This window comes from Cladophialophora immunda (assembly GCF_000835495.1).
Source record: "Cladophialophora immunda strain CBS 83496 unplaced genomic scaffold supercont1.3, whole genome shotgun sequence".
Lineage (NCBI taxonomy): Eukaryota > Fungi > Ascomycota > Eurotiomycetes > Chaetothyriales > Herpotrichiellaceae > Cladophialophora > Cladophialophora immunda.
Window position 1 is genome coordinate 3,703,447 of NW_015622543.1, and position 18,220 is coordinate 3,721,666.

General features: G+C 51.9%; 7 protein-coding genes across 7 annotated transcripts; 4 read left to right on the forward strand and 3 right to left on the reverse strand.

Annotated features, from left to right (window-relative positions):
• Positions 1-2,444: 2,444 nt before the first annotated feature.
• On the reverse strand, positions 2,445-5,781 carry PV07_05702 (uncharacterized protein). Its single transcript, XM_016392614.1, has one exon. The coding sequence runs from the start codon at positions 5,213-5,215 to the stop codon at positions 2,555-2,557; it is 2,661 nt and encodes an 886-aa protein (XP_016250133.1). The 5' UTR covers positions 5,216-5,781; the 3' UTR covers positions 2,445-2,554.
• A 263-nt stretch (positions 5,782-6,044) lies between these two features.
• PV07_05703 (uncharacterized protein) lies at positions 6,045-7,581 on the reverse strand. Its single transcript, XM_016392615.1, has 4 exons — positions 7,527-7,581; positions 7,339-7,474; positions 7,132-7,285; positions 6,045-7,068 (listed from the first exon to the last, which is right to left on the reverse strand). The coding sequence occupies exons 1-4, from the start codon at positions 7,539-7,541 to the stop codon at positions 6,147-6,149; spliced, it is 1,227 nt and encodes a 408-aa protein (XP_016250134.1). The 5' UTR covers positions 7,542-7,581; the 3' UTR covers positions 6,045-6,146.
• A 408-nt stretch (positions 7,582-7,989) lies between these two features.
• On the forward strand, positions 7,990-9,677 carry PV07_05704 (uncharacterized protein). Its single transcript, XM_016392616.1, has 6 exons — positions 7,990-8,175; positions 8,234-8,299; positions 8,352-8,607; positions 8,661-8,711; positions 8,768-9,088; positions 9,145-9,677. The coding sequence occupies exons 1-6, from the start codon at positions 8,063-8,065 to the stop codon at positions 9,511-9,513; spliced, it is 1,176 nt and encodes a 391-aa protein (XP_016250135.1). The 5' UTR covers positions 7,990-8,062; the 3' UTR covers positions 9,514-9,677.
• A 479-nt stretch (positions 9,678-10,156) lies between these two features.
• PV07_05705 (uncharacterized protein) lies at positions 10,157-11,682 on the forward strand. Its single transcript, XM_016392617.1, has one exon. The coding sequence runs from the start codon at positions 10,394-10,396 to the stop codon at positions 11,099-11,101; it is 708 nt and encodes a 235-aa protein (XP_016250136.1). The 5' UTR covers positions 10,157-10,393; the 3' UTR covers positions 11,102-11,682.
• On the reverse strand, positions 10,238-12,870 carry PV07_05706 (uncharacterized protein). Its single transcript, XM_016392618.1, has 3 exons — positions 12,237-12,870; positions 12,095-12,178; positions 10,238-12,042 (listed from the first exon to the last, which is right to left on the reverse strand). Exons 1-3 carry the CDS (start codon positions 12,411-12,413, stop codon positions 11,203-11,205), a joined length of 1,101 nt encoding a protein of 366 aa, XP_016250137.1. The 5' UTR covers positions 12,414-12,870; the 3' UTR covers positions 10,238-11,202.
• A 536-nt stretch (positions 12,871-13,406) lies between these two features.
• Positions 13,407-14,928, forward strand: PV07_05707 (uncharacterized protein). The gene has a single exon (XM_016392619.1). The coding sequence runs from the start codon at positions 13,759-13,761 to the stop codon at positions 14,740-14,742; it is 984 nt and encodes a 327-aa protein (XP_016250138.1). The 5' UTR covers positions 13,407-13,758; the 3' UTR covers positions 14,743-14,928.
• A 909-nt stretch (positions 14,929-15,837) lies between these two features.
• Positions 15,838-17,968, forward strand: PV07_05708 (uncharacterized protein; the record flags this gene model as incomplete). The annotated part of the gene is made up of 4 exons (XM_016392620.1): positions 15,838-16,035; positions 16,120-16,478; positions 16,577-17,350; positions 17,525-17,968. 4 exons carry the CDS (start codon positions 15,838-15,840, stop codon positions 17,547-17,549), a joined length of 1,356 nt encoding a protein of 451 aa, XP_016250139.1. The 3' UTR covers positions 17,550-17,968.
• Between the last annotated feature and the right edge of the window lie 252 nt (positions 17,969-18,220).

Below are 18,220 nucleotides of genomic sequence, written 5' to 3' on the forward strand. Positions count from 1 at the left end.
TACACAGAAGAAATTGGCCGGGCTATTTGCCCCTGCTTCCCTCCTTTCAGAGAATCACAATCCGGGGAAGGCCAGTGACGAAGATGTCTGCAGGAGGGTAGTTTTTGACTGAGGAAAAAGCTCGCTGCATGGTACCCAGACGCCTACCATTCGGAAAGGTTGGCAGGTGTCGAGATCGAGGTGTGCTCGCCTTCCTCGGGGTGCGGCTCATTAGGTCCCGTGCGAATGCTGCAAGGATTGAGCAACATTCACGTAAATGGGGCCAGGTTGGCGCACATGCGTTCGTTGGCATCACGATTTCGCGTCCACCTGCGGAAGTAGAGCTGCACATTCTGGAGTCGTGGGTGCGATAAGGCGATAATGATAGGCTGAGGAGGGTGCGAAGCCTAGCGCAATGCATTCGTATTCTGTTCTTTTGTATTAACTGTTCTTGCAAAACTAGAAGTAGTGCAGTGTCGGCAGCTCAGCTATCCAATTGAGGGAAGCTTGTCCGACTAGATTCGAATAGAGCCCAGCCCGGCGCCTTCGTTCGGCTGCTGAGAAGCTGCCACGCGTTCCGTTGTAGGCAGGTGGCTGCTTACGGAGGACTCTGTCTCGTCTCGGCGACCAATTATTGCCAACCTTTGCCAGCCAGTGATCGAGATGCCGCACTCGTCCGAGCAACAGCTTTCCTTCTCGGTGGAAGTCCTCGAAGTTGCAGTGTGCGAAAACGGCCCGGCCAATGGAGACCTGCAGGCCGTTGAGGCTCTTGTGCTGTGCAGCGCTATTAGCATATAGCTGTCCCGGAGGGATGAGAGGATTTTTCTTGACCCTCGTAGACGACGAGGTCCGCAGGCCATGTGTCTAGACTCTAGAATGGCTTTCAAAGAGCCAAACAAGCCCGCGGGCACACGTCCCGCGTTCTATTCGGTCGAAACAAGTGCTATCATTCTTAAGGCGAGGCCAGCTGCTGATTTTCTCTTGAATGTTTTTGGAGTTATTTCTGATAATATGCAACAGAAAGCAGGCTGGAAAATCCAGAGTTCTGTCATCAAGGACGTACGTGACGAGGCCAGCGCTCAAGAGTTTATCAAATCTATCCCTCAGGTATCTTTAAGCTTCTATGGCGGCCCGTCCCATTGACTTCGGTTGACGTAATTTGCAGACCGATAGACGTCGCAACTGGGAAGCAAGCCGCTTCCGATTACTGTAGAGACCTTATGAGCGCGAAAGTTGAAAAAGGGAAATCCAGGCTGACAGTATCTAGATGTGTCAAGACCAAGGATAGGAGCCAGCTCTTCGAGCAGACGGCCATTCTAGACACGGCAGCCGAGTCGGGATGGACAAACAGCGAATTTGCAAGATTTGTCCAGAAAGGCACAACGGGCTCTGCAGTCCTAACAGAGAAGGGAAATATCAGTAGAGCTCCAGCTCTTATTCTGCAGTGCAGCGGCGTTCCAAGCTGAGCTTTTGATAACAGGCCTCATCCTCCAAACCCCAGACGACCAGCTGCCTTTTATGGCCCTCTCCGTCTCAGAAATCCATCGAGAAGGACGTCATCGAGGATCCGACTGGGTTTGCCTTGTCTTAGCGGATCCGGACGTCGATTTGGCATCATTGCTGAGCGAAACGTCATTTCCATCGGACTATGCCTCCCTGTTTCCCGACTTCATGTTTCTGCCTGTCTCCGTTCTCAAGAAAGAAGTGGAGCAGGTCAGCGCCCGCCTGATGAAGTTGAAGGAATCTGTGCTCGAAAAACAAGGCCAGGTCTTGTCCAGCGATCCTGGAGGCCTCGATGAGACCAAGAGCAAGCTTTTCGAGCTGGAGAAGACCTACTTCGAGTTGCGAGAGAGGTGGAAGTTTGGACAAGGCCTCGCTGAAAATCTCACAAAATGCTTTGGCGAGATCGTGAGGTTGCAAGCAAAGGTGAATCCCAAGGCGAGATACTCGAAAATCCTCTCTCGGCTGGTCAAAACCCAGCTCGCCCTGTCGAACATGACGCAGCAAGAACTTGATGCCATACCTTCTAAGTTGAGCCAGCAACATCGGATGGTAAACCTCCTTGGTCGAGTTTCTGAATATCAGCCGTGTGCTGACTTCATTGCAGATTGATACGAAATTGAGCATAATGGTGCGTTTCCCTCCAGTGCTGATGCAGTGAAGAGAGAGCCACAAATGACTGATTTACACAGATTGCAGAGGACACTCGCCGTGACAGCTCGTCGATGAAGACCATAGCGGTGCTCACGCTGATCTTCTTGCCAGCCACTGCTGTCGCCGTAAGTTGCCCCTTGGCTGCCCACGCTGTTCGATTCTAATGCCTCACAGTCAATCTTCGGCATGTCAATGTTTGATTGGAAGGCCCAGGACAGAAAGGACATTATGTCTCATTATTTCTGGATATATGTGGTTATTGCACTTCTGTTAACACTGGTCGTGGTTGCTGTCTGGATTTTGTGGTACACATGGACCCAAAGGACGTATGGTAAGAAAGGGCGCAAAGATATCGAGACCGCCAACACTCTGGATTGGAAGCGAGAGGATTAGCCCATGGCTTCAGCAGGAATGAAGCACATCACATCGTTGCGCGATTCAATACCCTGGTCGGCTCGAAGAGCTTCGTCTTTTCGACCTTCCCAATGCGGTAGATTTTGTAGTTGTGCGGCAAGATTGTGGGATAAGACTTCACCATGTCGTAATCGACATTCCGCCACTTTTGTTCAAGATCTCTCCAGGGAATAAGAAAAGGGCTTGTCCGATCCTTCGAATTTCGTTGTCCCTGATGCCACTGGTTCTGTAAGCGTTCGGCGTTCCATCGCTCGTGCTCTCGCTCGGCTAAGAGTCTTAGCTCCTTGTCACTGAAGCTTTCAACGGCTTCACGGAGGCCATCCATTTCTGCCAGAAAACAAGATATCATGCGGAGCTTCCGAGGTATGTCGAGAGTATGAGCTCGGGTCGACTCTTTGAGTTCTTCGGACAGTGACGGCCATGGAACCAATGAAGGGTCCCTTTCTAGAGCCTGCTTCTCTTCATCCGTCGCAGCCATCCTTCTCTTTATGTCCATGTAGACATTGTGAAGTTTCTCCGAAATGAACTCCGTGAGCTCATCCGGCATCCTGTTGTATCGTGAACACTCCATGAATGTTGGATAATCGAGGTGCAAGCATAATTGCGCTTCCGGTGGCAGTGCTGCTCGTTCGAAATGTCGCTTTCCGGTGACTTTACTCAGAGCAATTATAGACTTCAAAGACCGAAGTCCATGTCGGTAGGTTGGTATTAGGAGAAGCCCATCTAGGACACTCTGATCGATGGATACACCTTCACCCATCTTCAATTTCGGTTCTCTTTCTTCCAGCAATGCCCGAAGAACCACCGCCCGTCGCACTGGATACAACATGTCGGATGGATTGACTTGATCAAGGCCAACCACGTCGACATAGGCATGCAAGCAACTGAGGAATGCTTGCGCTGTCGACAGAAGCTTCTCGTCTTCAACATTGTTCTCATAGTCACTATTGTCCTCATCTTGCCGACCTTTCTGGGAGATGATAGAGAAATCCTCAAAGTTTTTCAAAGATGTCGTAAAGCCAGACCCTAGAAGAATGATCGCAGGGCCGAGACGTTGCATTTCGCCACGGTCTAGGACCTGACCGCCATGCATGGGGGCGAGTAGATGCGCTAGCCACCCGAGGGGACGCCCCGCGAGATCTGCATCGAAACCATTGATATAGACCAAAGGCAGAGTTCCTGAAAGGTTGCACTCTCGCACTTTGTTGAAAGCAACAGAGAGGTCTTCGGGAGTCGTGAATTGAGAGAGGTTGAAACGCAGGTGTTGAATCTTGCGGCCGCTTCGCGCAGCTAATGCTGCAGATTCTGCAACCTGGCCGGTGGCGAAGGACTTTCCAGAGCCTCTAGACCCGAAGATGCCGATGTTGATTGGTTTGATCTGAGGAGCTGATAAGTATTCGTATATGGCATTGAATATATTTCGGAATCCTTCATTTTCCCACCTGTCGAGGACATGTAGACGACCAAATCTGGCGATAGGGATCCAATTTGCAGCAGAGTATATTCCCTTCGTGACTATATGGCACGCCACTTGAACAGGATCTCCAATATTGTGATGTAGAATAGACCAACGCCGATTGTCACCACGCGAAATGCTTTCAGATGGAATTTCAAGTGTGGTTGGGGTTTCCTCGGTGAGTGTGTTTTTGTTTATGATGCTCGAAATCGGGTATCTAGGCCATCCGGGAACCTTGCTGGCTGTGAATCCTAGCTTTGCCAGGCGCCTTGCAGTGATAAAGCCGAACTTGATAGCCTCGTTAAGGGATTCCCTACACGCTAACTTGGTAGCTAGACCTCCAATAAAAGCCTCCACGACTCCTGGAACAGGTCCGACATGTACCCTGTAGAACCTGCCCTCCACTCCCAGAGGATCAAAGAACAGAGTCGGTTCGTTCATTTCCCGGCCGCGGTGATAGATAACTCCGTCACATCCGAAAAGGACCAAGAGATTGGCGCAAGTAGCCAAGGTGTCAAGTTGGCCATTGGAGCCGAGCTTTTCGACGAAATCCTCACACGTCTTTTCCCATGAAAGGCCGTGGTACAATTCGATGCCTTCAGCGCGAAGATCGTCTGCGCTGACGACCACAATGAGCTTTTGAGGGTCTTGGAGGCCACCTGCTGTATAGGGTCCACGGCGAACAGCATCCCAAATCTCCCCAGTCCCGAGAGGACGAGCCATGTGGTAGATGAGTGTTCCCGGACGACTCTTGCGAAAGAATGCCACTGCATCATCAGGGTTACTGAAACCATCATGTTCACTGTAGCCAGATTCAACATCTTGAAAGATTAGAAGGCTAACTCGGTCAGCTCCCTTGAGAGAGCCTCGAGGAGGATACCATGTGGGACACCTATCGAGCGGCCGGCTATGCTTTACTTTATAACTCGTTTGCAGATTGTCCGCTTCACCAAAGACTTCCAGTTCCGTGATATCAGAAGCCGAAGGCTCGAGAAGACCGCCTTTAAGGGCGTCTAGAGGCGGTCCGTGCACTTGGTGATGGTGTTCGCTGGCGGAGGCGTGCAAAAGATCTGCAATGAGTGTTGCACCACCATGGCACCTCTGAATGTCGAATTTTTGTGGCCCTCGGTAGGCTGGCCCGGGATCTTGCAGTGGATAGACAAGGAGATGGGCGGGAGTATATCCAGCAATTTGAATGTGGTCGTCAGGCATCCTGGGAGGCAACGACTCGAGAAAGTGCCGACAAAGCGGGTCGCGACGGAAAAAATGTCGGTGCACCTTTGTCCGTATGTCGTTCGGACGACGAAGCGAGATAATGTGATGCCGGACGTATATCGCCAGCTATGTTGGATTGGATGGAAGATGCAGAAGTGCGTGGGTGATTAGGGATGCATTTGGCGAAGTCCTTGTAATAAGAGCCGAAATCACCTGCAAGCACAGGACAGCAGGATAGGTTGTTAGTCGCTCCAGCACACCGCCAATCGGGACAGGTTGATGCAGCCCCGCATGTATGCTCCAGGGATTGGGCGCTCGAGTGTAAAGGCAGTAAATCCGTGGCTGATCACCCGTGTCTTTCCTGTTCTTGGGTAGAGCAGCTGGAATGTAGGAGACGACATGGGAGAAGGGACGCGGTTCGAATCGATTCTGTGAAGGTCGGACATCGTCCTCTCTTGGACAGTGAGGAAATCCGGAGGGGACGTCCCTTCAGGCCTTCGAGGCGCCATAGTTAGGGTAGCGGGGTCAAAGGCACCCATCGTTTTCGAGGAGTTGGACAGTTCCCTTACCGGTTCTGAAAAGGAACTATTTCTGGTTCCCAGTGATATTAGCTGCATAGTTGCATGGTGCACGAGAAAAAGTCAGCCATAGAGGGAAGCACCGCCGAGCAGCATAGGGGTAGACGTAGGAAGGGACCGGGGGGGAAATCTTGGCATCGAGGGAAAGAACTCTCCAAAAGCGGCGGCACAGACCGCCAAATTCGGCGGGACATTTCCCTGCAACCCGCCGAGCCCGCGCTGTGATGTAAAGTGAATTAATATCCTTAGGAAATCCGCCCACGGTTTAGGCGGACGGCCATTTCGGGCATAGTCGCGGGCTAGGCGCGCCGCCGCTTTTAACGACTGTGAGAAATTTCGATGTAGAAGAATCAAGCAAACGCCGCAATATAAGGCACCGATCCGTCCCGAAACCTAGCCTGCTGAAACCCACTGATGTCCCTGTCCATGCCATCTGCCGTCGTGTTCGGTGTTCCATACAACTCACTGAAGCGCATCCAGCTGTTGTTGTCCACATCGAACGACCCGAACCCGGACAGGACAGTTGGGATGTTCCCAGTCTTGACATCTTGTGGCCAGTCAACATGGACCCTGTCCCCGAATGTGTAGTTCACGCCAACCAGACCCAAGTCGTGGACATGGGCCGGTTCCATAACTCCAGTCACTACGTTTGGAGTTGACGCGGGCCATGCCACCCATGACGCATTGCCCACGTACAGGATCGTGTCATTCCAGGTGTCGATGTGGATGGTGAAACCCGTCAGGTCGATGTCAGTTGCATACGTCTTCAGACGCCAGTCCCGTGCGCTCGCCATCTCAAACCCGTCGATCCAAAGAACCACGTGGGGAGCTACGTCGAACTTGTAGCCAAATGAGATGCGGGAGGATGTCTCCGCTTGGGTTTGTCCTCTTGGATGGCTCTCCAAGGTGCTCCAATGGCCCACTTGGTACTGCGTGGTGTTGACGGCGCTGTAGGGCGGTGCGGCGATCCAGGTGCAAACAGCAGTGTATATCTCAGAGTCCGCAACAGCGTCAAGATGCATCACAAATCCAGACTCTGTCACGCCATCGGCATATACACTTACTCCGGCTGTGCTAGATCCTTCTTTTGCATTGAGATGTTGCAATCCAAGCGCGATTTTAGGGGGTGCGGCGAAGCTCTGTCCGAACCGCACCCATTCAGCCAGAAGAGGCTGCGGCTCGTCCCAGGCGCGGTACTTGGTCGAGTCGAATGTCCCGGTTTCGTTGCCGTGAGAGGTTGAGGTGTTGACAACGGGCGATGTTGGTTGAGGACTTCGCAAGCGGTAAGTAGTGGTTCTCTCTCAAGGGGTCGGGCGATGACCCAGGAGTACTCACTTGACTGGAGTCTCTGCCGAACCCTTTTTCGAATCTTTTGACGCGAATATCCCACCTATGCTTGCCCCTGCAATGACGAGCACAACAACAATAATGGTTATGAGCCAGGCCTTTGGTGAATGACATCCAGAGAAGGAAAAAGGTTGGTATATCTCTGTCCTCGTCACTCATCTTATATATAATGCCACTAAAGGACAAATCTCGTACTTGTTTTGTCTTCTCTCACGATTTTCACTCCAATTGCCGTATTCTGCCCTCCACGACCGCTGACACTGCTGACTTCGTTGATATGGACGCTATTCCGAGAGGTATCATCAGATTGATCCTCACTGATCGAATTGTTCTGACCAACTAGTCAATCGCAACGTTTCCAGACTAAAATGGATTGACTCTACCTGGTCACCCATCATTAATCAGGGCCATTCATCAGAGCGTTGTACCAACATTTTTTTCGGCCTTTGTCGAACAGACACAACGGAGAGCGACATTTTGTATTGTTCTTTGGAACGCTTAGCCGTAGACTGGACTCGGTACGGGAGGTCATCTGAGTGCAAGCTGTGTCTATTGTCTGATCAGCGCAATATGCCTCTAGGCTGAAGGCAGCCGCGATTGGTTGATCGAGCCGAATAGGTATGCGGGCATCAGCTGAACGAGCGCCACGCGAGTTCCTCATTCGGAGGGCGTTTCCCTATACGAACGCCACAACAAGATAAACACAGCTCCCAAGGCACCAATGCGGACCAATATCACCTGATGACAATGTGACATGACCAGATTCATTTTGTCTCACACCACATTCGTCTTCGAAAAGGCATATAATCCAGCACTGTCTTCCACCATCAAGCTGTACTGGTATGAGAAATAACTAATCTGTTTTGGACATCTCGCTCTTCTCATTCCCTATCGGATTTGTTAAGATCTTTGGAATGATATGGGCTTATTCGACAGAAGGAGACACTGGCACGTGGGCAAACCAACTGCAAACATCGAGAAGGACTCTGAAGATGGCGTCTGTAGAATAGCCTCAGAAGAAGCTAGCTTTGGGTAAGAAAAACTTGGTTCAAACAAATGGTCGTCTCCGAAGCAGAAACTGATTGTTCAGCCACGACCCTGATCCATTCCCGTACGGCCTTAAGGTCATACATGCCGCTGAAGACGCTGTAGTTGAGTCTGCTGCACCCATCAGCCCTCCAAATTACTTTTTGAACTAACAGAACCAGTATAATCTTTGTTCATGGGTTGACCGGGCACCGAATAGAAACATGGACGTGCCGAAGTAAAGGAAAGGCATGTTTCTGGCCTGTTGACCTGCTCTCCAAGGATTTCCCGCGGTCACGTATTGCGACATGGGGATACGATGCCAGGGTAACCAACTGGCGCCCGTTCCATACGGTCGGCACGAGTGATGTGCAACAGCATGCACAAATGCTCTGTCTCGACATCGTGAACATGCGAGAGCGGGATAACACACAAGAGGTAAGACTCTGTCAATCGCTCGCTGAGACAGGAGGTAGATGACTTGCGTACAGCGGCCACTACTCTTCCTTGCACATAGCCTCGGTGGCATCGTCTGTAAATCGGTACGCCAAAATGTTCTCCACAGTGACGGACTTGAATGCTAACGCAATGCGTCCAGGCATTACTCTACTCGGCGCACGCGGATGCACTAGAGACAAGGAGAGTAAAATCGATTACTGAGTCGACTCTGGGGATCATGTTCTTTGGCACGCCACATTCTGGTGCACCGGCAAGCCAGTGGGCCACCATTTTGCTCTCTGCTATCTCCAATGTAAAGCAACTGAACCTTAGCATTGTGGAGCAGCTTTCAAAAGGCAATCCCACCCTGTTCAACCTCCAGGATGCATTCTATGAGCTTCTGAACCACCGCAAAGAGCTTGAGAGGCCCATCAAAGTGGCTTGCTGCTTTGAAGAGATGCCACTTCCTGGCATAGGAGAGGTAAAACGATCAATTGAGGAGTACCAGAAGAACTGTCTACTGACCTGGCTTTACAGGTTGTACCATATGCGTCAGCAAAGATGCACGGTTTTCCAGGAATCTGCATACCTTCCGACCACAGAAACATGGTAAAGTTCCCGTACAGAGAGTATGTCGGATATCAAAGGGTGCTCGGAAGCATAGAGGAATGGGTGAATGGACTGCAGAGTACTCCAACACAGCGGACAACCGACAAGCAGCGCTCCAAGCCCCGAGAGCTATCGCACCAAACGACAGGGACGCGACGGAGGAGGGTGAGAGGCTCTGAGGAAGACATGGAGCTGTCTCCGAAGGTCATCATCGGTTCCGTGACTGCGAATGGTGACAAGAGCATCGCCGTGGGACAGCAATACGGTGGAACTTTTTCATTTGATATGTCGAATTGAAGTCACAGAATGATTGAAGGAAAAATTCCAACGTCAAGGCAGTGTAATCAGAGGGATCTCGGTGGCAAGCAGGCAGAGTGGCCTTAATCGTGACCGGATGCTCCTTGTCCTGCTCTCTTTCCCTCGCTCCCACCGCTTCCCGATGCATCTGCCCGGCGTCATCGTACTCCAGTACTGTATTTCTCATGCCCTTCGGCCTTGGTAATATTCGGTGCAGAGCCAGCACTGCCGTCGCACTGGCACCACTACCGTGTTACTGTGGATCTTTTCTCGCAGCGAGGATGGTGCAGCCGCGGCGCCTCTCGACTCACCCCCACAAACTACATCCTTGTAGTATGTCTGCCTCTAGTACCAATAAAGCACGTGATGTAATGTTCCTTTCCAAAAGTCACATGCAGGCAGCTGTGACGGGCTTGCGGGGAGTGAGGCGGGAGAGTGAACTCCGGAACCTTCCCCCCATATATTAAAGGTCTGGAGGGCCTCACACACATTCGTATGAGACCCACCATTGATACGTTGGACTATAGACGCACTTGTGGTAAAAAGAAGAGCCGACATTCTTCCGTCTTGGCGTTTCTGACTGGGAGACTCGAGGCTCCGGAAGTTCCAAAAAAATCGTTCTCATGTCATCCCCATTTTCGTTCCTCGATCTCTTCACGCGTGATAGATGAATGCCGACACGTATCTAGGACCACAGGACTCGGCCATGGTAGAACACTACTCCCGGAGAACTCAATTATGAATCGACGAGGTCTAAGATAAAATTTCTCTATTTCCAACTGCTAATCTTTTCTGGTCGCGTGCCGCCGGTACCCATACTTCCGAGGTTGATTTCCGCATCTCAGTATTCTCGCTTTGTCAGTATAGTTCGACATCCAACATGGCCAAGGAAAAGTACGTCGATCCAGCCACCTATCCTAGCCTTTCCGACCACGAAATATCCACCGTCCGGAAAATATACTCCTTCGCCGAGACGTACTTCCAAGACCCGCGCTTTGACGCCTCCCATGACTTCAAGCACGTGCGGCGAGTCCTGGGCAATGCTCTAACAATCCTGGAGAAGGAAGAAGAGGAACGGAAACAGAAGGCCTTGCCCGCTTTAAATCCCTTGAGTGTGATTTTGGGCGCGTTGCTTCATGATGTCGAGGACAAGAAGTATGTCGATGTGAGGACGGACCAGCAAAAGATGAGTTTGCAAAAGGCGGTGATTGAGGCTGGTATGCCACACAGCTACGCTGAGCATATTCAACTGTTGGTCGAGGGTGTATCGTATTCATCGGAGGTGAAGAATCCTCAACACGTCAAGAACTTGATCGACGTCATACCGGAGCTGGCTATCGTACAAGACGCTGATCGTCTTGATGCCATCGGGGCCATTGGAATTGCTCGGTGTTTCACCTTTGGTGGAGCGAAGGGTGCTAGGAGTCTTCAGGAATCGATACAGCACTTCGAGGACAAGTTGCTCAAGCTGGAGGGGATGATGAAGACTGAGACTGGAAAGGCGATGGCTAAGGAGAGATCGGACAGGATCCGGGAGTTCATGGAGTGGTGGAAGGATGAGGCTGGTGCGACCGGTACCTCAAGTTGAACAACCACTCATTTCCGGCTTTGATCTTGGAGATTGGGCTCCCCATAGACACGGCTTCAAGAATGCCTATGACTCCCGAGAGGTTTGCCAACTGCATGCTCTCACGTTTCTTCGGCATCCCCGGGCTCGCCAAGATCTTCACCTGCTTGCGCCAGCGGATCTTCTTTCTCGTGGGTGACGGAATGTGGTGTTGGTCCAGCAGACGTGATCTTGGGCGGCGGGGCAAGCGGTGTACCTTTTCTTGAAGGTACATGATCTTGCTCGGCACTCTTCTTTGCTCCTTCAGCGAATATATCATCGAAGCCACTGCCCAAAGCGGCTCCGCCATGATGTCTGCCTTTGCGTGATTTAGAAGGTGCGGATGGATTGGGCGGCGGAGCACTGGGGTTCATCATTGGCGGTGGAGGGATGTTTGGGTTAACCATCGGTGGTGAAGGTAGATCCTGAGCTGGGGCAGGTTGGAAGGTGTTGGTGAAGCCCTCCTGCTGTCCATTCTCCCAGCTCTTCCCATCAGCATCAAATAGATTTTCTCCGGGTGCCTGCACCTCTTCTCCCAATCCCACAGGCAGGCGATGTAGGGCTCCGAAACCAAGGATCGCTCCCAAGGCACCCTCACCTCCCCAACCCCTTCGGGGCACCAGTTCCACCTCTCTAACCACGTCGAATTCTGAATTGTAGACCCATAATACCAGACTGCGGTTGAGGTGGTCTTCGACGAGCTCGCCGAGAGCGGCCTCTCCCTTCAACGTACCGCTTGGTGAGCCAAGTATGTAGTCGCTATGTGGTAGGAGGCCCGCTTGATGGGCTGGAGACAACGGGGAGGGGATGCTCAAGACGTGCCAGATATTGTGCGAGGAATTCAGAGGTGCCAGTTGGAGCGAGAGGCCGAGCGTTTCGGGCGGAGCAGGAACGGCGACACTGACTGAGTGTGTTCTTTGGCCCTGGCACACCGGTCAGGAAGGGACCATTTCCAGGTGGAAGGGGACTTTGTACCTTTGCGCTCCATAGATCTAGTGAGCAGTATCCGCCAGCGCAGTTGCGCAATTCAGTCGTGAACAGGGCGGGATCCGGGGAGTCCTCCAGGGAGTCAGCATGCCAATCACATCGATTACTTCTTGTTGAGGTGGCCAAGTACCAGAATATGGCCGTTGATGCCTATGATGAAGTCGAACCACGGCTCAATAGGGAGGTCCTTGTTTGTGTTGCGCAGGACCTGGAAGCCATAAGTAGTATCGGACAGTCCTGAGTCTGCATGTCGTGGAGGCGGCTCACCGTCGAGGCGAGCTATGAAGCGATTCAAGGCACCAAACATATCGGGCGACGTTGCTTAGGGAGGAGAAGGCGAGACTTTTTTAGTGTTCGTGCCCTCGTTGCAGTTGGACACAGCTACGAGGTACCGAGTACTCCATACAAATTGCAGACACGTGTTGGGATCGATGACGCGCCGCGGAAAATTGACTCGCCAGAGCACAGCCAAACCTTCATCGTGGAAGCAACAAGTGAGCACCCAGTGCTTTTCGCAGTTGTGAATTATGCTCAACGATTGACTATGCCTGAGTAATACAATAACGGCTTATCTATAATGGCCTTCAATCAAAGAATCGGCTACGTTCGTTGTGTTTGCTTGTCCTGAAGTGCCGTTGACTCCATCTCAACTTGCTCATATCCTAACCTCTCACCCGTTGCATCCTTGGATCTTCTTCTCTTGTAGTGCGCATGAGATAAATGCCTACTCCGCGGATGTCCCGTACGCAAGACCTGGAGTGAGTGTTGAGGGTATTGAGGCAAGGTCACGATCATTGTGAAATGTGGAGGCTTCTAAAATAGAAACACCCATTCTCTTAATTGCCCTTGAAGACGTCACCTCATGGAAGATACAAGCGCATTCATTGAGTCATGTCATGTGTCCATATGTCTCGGTCCAAAAGAAGGTACAATCTTGAGACAAGCAGCGCAGCTTGGTCTGGTGTAGCTGCTACAGTATCTGCTGAGGGTGCCACTGGGCGATACTACCTTGCAGCTCACCCTCGCATCGGATAATCTGTTTTTCCATAGTTCCGGCAGCTAAGATCGTATACGGTTAGACGATCCTGCTGGAGGTGTCATGATTGGTGGAGCAAAGACCTCGTTGCTTGCTGCGCCTGCGAACTGGAGCCCAGCCTTTTGGTGCTCAGCCTCCCCAAATCTTGAAAGCTCTCTCCACAGAATTCTCTCACTTTCAGCCTCGACGTAGCTCCCAATATGTCTCGCATGATTTGCCCTTATGCGAACCAATCGCAACGTGATTCTGGTAATGACCACACCACTCACACGTTACAACCCGCTTGCTTGAGGCTCTGTGCCACAACCAGTGCAAAGCTACTCACATCGCAGGCAATGCTACACCTGAGTTGTCACCATGGCTCGCATGACACCAGCAAACCATACTTCCTGGCCTATATTCCTGTTGTATAAGAAGGTGAGCGCCTCTCTACCGGGAAACTGACTTGTCCATCATCACAACAACACAACAAATCACTGCAACAATACCCATACCTGTTATTTCCTTACCACAATCGTTTAACACCTAGTTTCCTTACCACACTCGCTTCAAACAATACCATAAGCAACACCACCTTGCCATTTTCAAGTATAATCCAATAAGCTCGTCATCAACAATGCATTCTTCAGTCTCTTTGCTTGTCGCAGCATTTGCTGCAGGCGCTTTGGCTATGCCAGTGTCCAGCACTACCACCACTTCCAACTACTGTGGCTTCGGTACTAATGCAGATGGCTCCTGCGTCGTTCCAACTACGACCTCGAGCTCTGTTTCGTCTACTACCACATCGAGTTTCTATTGTGGCTTCGGAACTGCCCTCGATGGCTCATGTATTACACCCACATCCACCACTACATCGACTTCATCCAGCACCACAACGACATCGTTCTGGTGCGGCTTTGGCACAGCCTTGGACGGCAAATGTATCACTCCCACAACCACTACCACATCCGTCTCATCTACCACGACCTCGTCATACTATTGTGGTTTTGGCACGGCGCTTGACGGAAAATGCATCACTCCAACCAGCACCAGCACCTCCACCTCCACCTCCACCTCGACCGCCAGCACCACCACTACTTCCGCCTCGACCGCCAGCACCACCACTACCTCCACCTCTTCACACTCGATGACTACTACAACAAAGAGCAGGAGCACCAGCTGTAGCTCTACCAGCACTTCAAGCAAGCCAACGAGCTCTAGCACCAGTGCCAGCAGCAGCACATGCACTTCAAGCAAGCAGTCCAGCACCAGCAGCGTCGCGACTACCACAGCCAGCACCTCCACCTCTCACTATTGTGGATTTGGCACTGCTTGGAATGGGAAGTGCAACCCAGCCCCGACCTCAACCAGCACCTCGACTACTTCCACCACCACTCCTGCCTCCCACTGGTGTGGATTCGGGACAGCCGCCAACGGCCAGTGCAATCCAGCACCTACCCAGTCGACCACCACTCCTCATTGGTGCCCTGGTCCAGTTACAGTGACTGTCACTGCCACGCCTACCTTGGCCCCCAACTTCTTCTATGGCTTGAGTGATTGTGTTGGCTGCCAAACTGTGACAATCACCATGGCCGTGCCCACGTCGATCGGCGCCTGGTAAGCATTGGTTATGAGTTGGGAAAGCAACGTCAGTAATGTGAACAAGAGTTGGGCTGCTGGGCAGCATGTCTTTCTAATGCGGTTTGCATCTTTTTCAGCATAGCGGGGGTTTGATATTGGTAGCGTATATATATAATACACCTCGAACGTAATCACTCCTTAGAATACACACGAGTTCTATTCTTGACTTGGTACAATCTTGCTTTCACTGGCCTTTCGGGATCTCGCGCGCGAAAAATAATTCTGTCTGACGGCACCATTCGTACTTCATTTACCGCTTTTTTGATAGGGTAAAGGCTACCCGCATGTTTTGTCAGACTGAAGTATTTCTTTTTCAAGCTCGCCTTGCCAAATCCTCCCATCAATAACGCGTCTCCGTTCTTGACTCTACACTCCACATACCAATAGAAATCTCTTCCTCAAGATGGCTGTGATCAACAAGATGAAATCCCGGAGCTTGTGCATGACTACTCTTCCACCTGCACAGCGCATGGCCGGCCTTGGCTTTTCCTTCCCTGACTGGTGTTGTCTCGCTGACTCCCTTTCTGAAGCTGAGAATCCTTCGTCGCTGCAGGACCGTCATGCTCTACTATCTACCGCTAACACAAACATGCAGGCCTGAAACTGAAAGGGCCTTTGGACGACTAGGACGCAAGGCAAGGCTTCAAAGTGCCTGCGTTGTCATCTGAGAGAGGCATGCTGATCTACGACTGAGTCATGTGTATCTCCTTGCTTGAGCCCTTTCCCTTCTTCCTCTCTCTTCAGCTCGACGGCTACAATACGCCCCAAAGTGAGTCTGTGCGTAACACAGTCACCGGCTTTCTTTTCTAAGCACCGACTACGCAATGTCCTTGGCGGGCCGAAGAATCCTGTCGAGGTCATCAGGAGATCATCCGCTAGCCATACCGTTTCTGCCGACACAAGAGGCATCCGTTGCAGTCTATTCGTCGACATGACTGTCTCCGGCTCAATCGGAACAAGCCAACGCACAGTGTCTTTCTGGAAGCCTCCCGGGGGGCCGGGGGAAGTCAGTGGCACTTTGATACACTACATGTCTGGACACCCACACCAGGGGCATTTAGCCACATCCGCGACCATGCTTCCGTCTGCAAAGCCTGCACTGCGCCTCTGGACTTGCCGAATGTTGCGCCATCCGAATGACGAACGGACCGGGAGCTCCTTGCTTTCACCCGCGTGTTCTGGACCATTCAGCTACGTTGGCGCGGGACGGGCGCATGTACTTTTGACCCATCTCGGCACCAAATGCCGGATCGTTATCTTGCAAGGCAGCAAGGTCAGTGGCTGAGTATTGGGCAATCGCCTGGTGTCCGACCGTGCGGGGGCTGTGGACTTGTCTGCTTCATTCCTTCGAGGACAGTCAAAGTATATAAAAGACTGCCCAGGCCACGGCGACTCTATCTTCTATCCCTCGACCAATTACGAAAAGATTGCCTATCCCTCTGCCGCCTTGGAAGCTCTCACCCTCGATTTCTCTTTCAGTATGTTTTCCATCTACGAGCTCTGCCAAGTTCTCGGCATCAACCACCCGCAGGAACAGTCCACATGCGTTGGGTATACTCAGAAGAGACCGGACTGCCGAAATCCAGTGGCAGGTCGATATCGTTCCGCAGGGACAGATAAACTCGTGAATATCTGCGACGCTCTGGCTCGTGGAATCCAGCCCTCGATGCTGGAAACTCAGTTGCAAGAAGTAGCTAAACTGCTTATTTGCAGGAAGTACGTCTGCTGGAGGCCCCCACCCGAGACCAAATCATCTTTGGACTGCATGGGGACAAAAGCTCCATCCCCAAACCGATTTCTGACAGAGTCTTTAGAAACCACCAGGCCCAGGCACCTGCGAAAGCCCAGATATGGAGTGAGCGACTGTTTAAATACGTGGAAGACAGCAGGGTGGCAGGAGCCTACGGAAGGATCCAGCCTCGAGGCTCTTCTCGCTCATCCGGACCACAGCTCAGCGGTCCTCCGGTCGTGTCACTAGCAAGAACAACAATCGCCCCCCTCTCATCGACCAGAGATGGAGACCTTGTCGACATAGACCACATCCTCCAGATCCAGAGGGAGACACTCAGGACCCTGGGAGAAATTCAAGCCAAGTTGGACCGACTGGATAGCCGTAGGATAAGGCTACATATTGCAGAAGTCCGGCAAAGGTCTGGTGGCGGAGCCTTCTCGCAAGAGGAATCCCCCTCGGACGACGAACCCCCGGCCCGCAGCAGTGTTTCCTCGCCCGAGATGAGGACGCTCGAAGAGTTAATAAGAAGGCAGCAACGTCAAGCATTTTCAGAGCAACCTCGACCATCTCCACAACAACGTCAACTATCCTCCTCTGGCGGACCCACAGCCTTGCCGCCGGCGCCTTTGTCTTCGTCCTCATCCTCGTCGCCGTCCAGGACCAGCCGCGCATCTTCCACCTCCCCTTCCGCCTCCGACGAAACAGAATGCGGCATCTGTCTGTCCAGCCTGCCCTCCCCGGGCCGAAGCAACGGCGACATCTGGCGCTGTGCCACGTGCCACAACGCGACGCACGCCATGTGCTTCGACGAGTGGATGGCGCGGTCCACCGACGGCCGCGTGACGTGTATTTACTGGTACGTTGCCATATTTTTGTTTCCTAGTTTATTAGTGTCTATTCCGTCCTCTCTCCTGAACTATATGCCATCTACTTGTGTTATCGACGTCTGTACGATATCCCGTCTACGTTTGGCCTTCCATGTGGAGGAGGTATTTGGGAAGTCTGGATTTGCTAACTGTTTTGTTTCTAGTCGATCGCCTGTCTCGAACATCTAGGTAATTGGTCAGTTCACTCAGTCGGTCCTCGGCTTCGATGGGGTCAATAATTGGATTATGTCCGCCTCCAGTCACATCAATCAATCAGGAGAGAGTTGCCGGGTAGGCAAACACGGCGTCTTGGAGGAGGAGTTGTGAATACAGTTCTCGTTGCGGGTTACGGTGGTACTTAACAGAACAGGATCTTTGGCGCAATGGGTGCAAGGGGTACAAGGGGTGTATGCATGGGAGGTTTGTGTGGCGAGGCTTTGATAATCCCGATTCTGAGATTCTGCATGACGATCTACAACAGACGGGAATTGAAGGGCAGCGCTGTCTCCCGATCACACGAAGCGGTCACAACGCATCGGGTGGCCTTGTACAGGATAGTGATGGGATTGACGGGAGCATCGGCGTTGGTTGACAGGTGGCATTGTTGGACAAGGATTGGAGATGTAATAATGATAAGGTATCTCTATAGTAAGCATCAAGTATCCAGCATCACATCGTCCATCTCGGCTTCTTAAATAACCGTCTATCACAATGCGTTTGCACATCCGCCAAGGAGGTACATAGTGGACTTAACAGGAACAATAGAAACGAAATTGTGAGCGCGGGCCAAGTTCAACGTTGGGTGGTTGGCTGACATGTCCAGCAGATGTATACAATGGCCATGCAGAGAGGAGCGAACA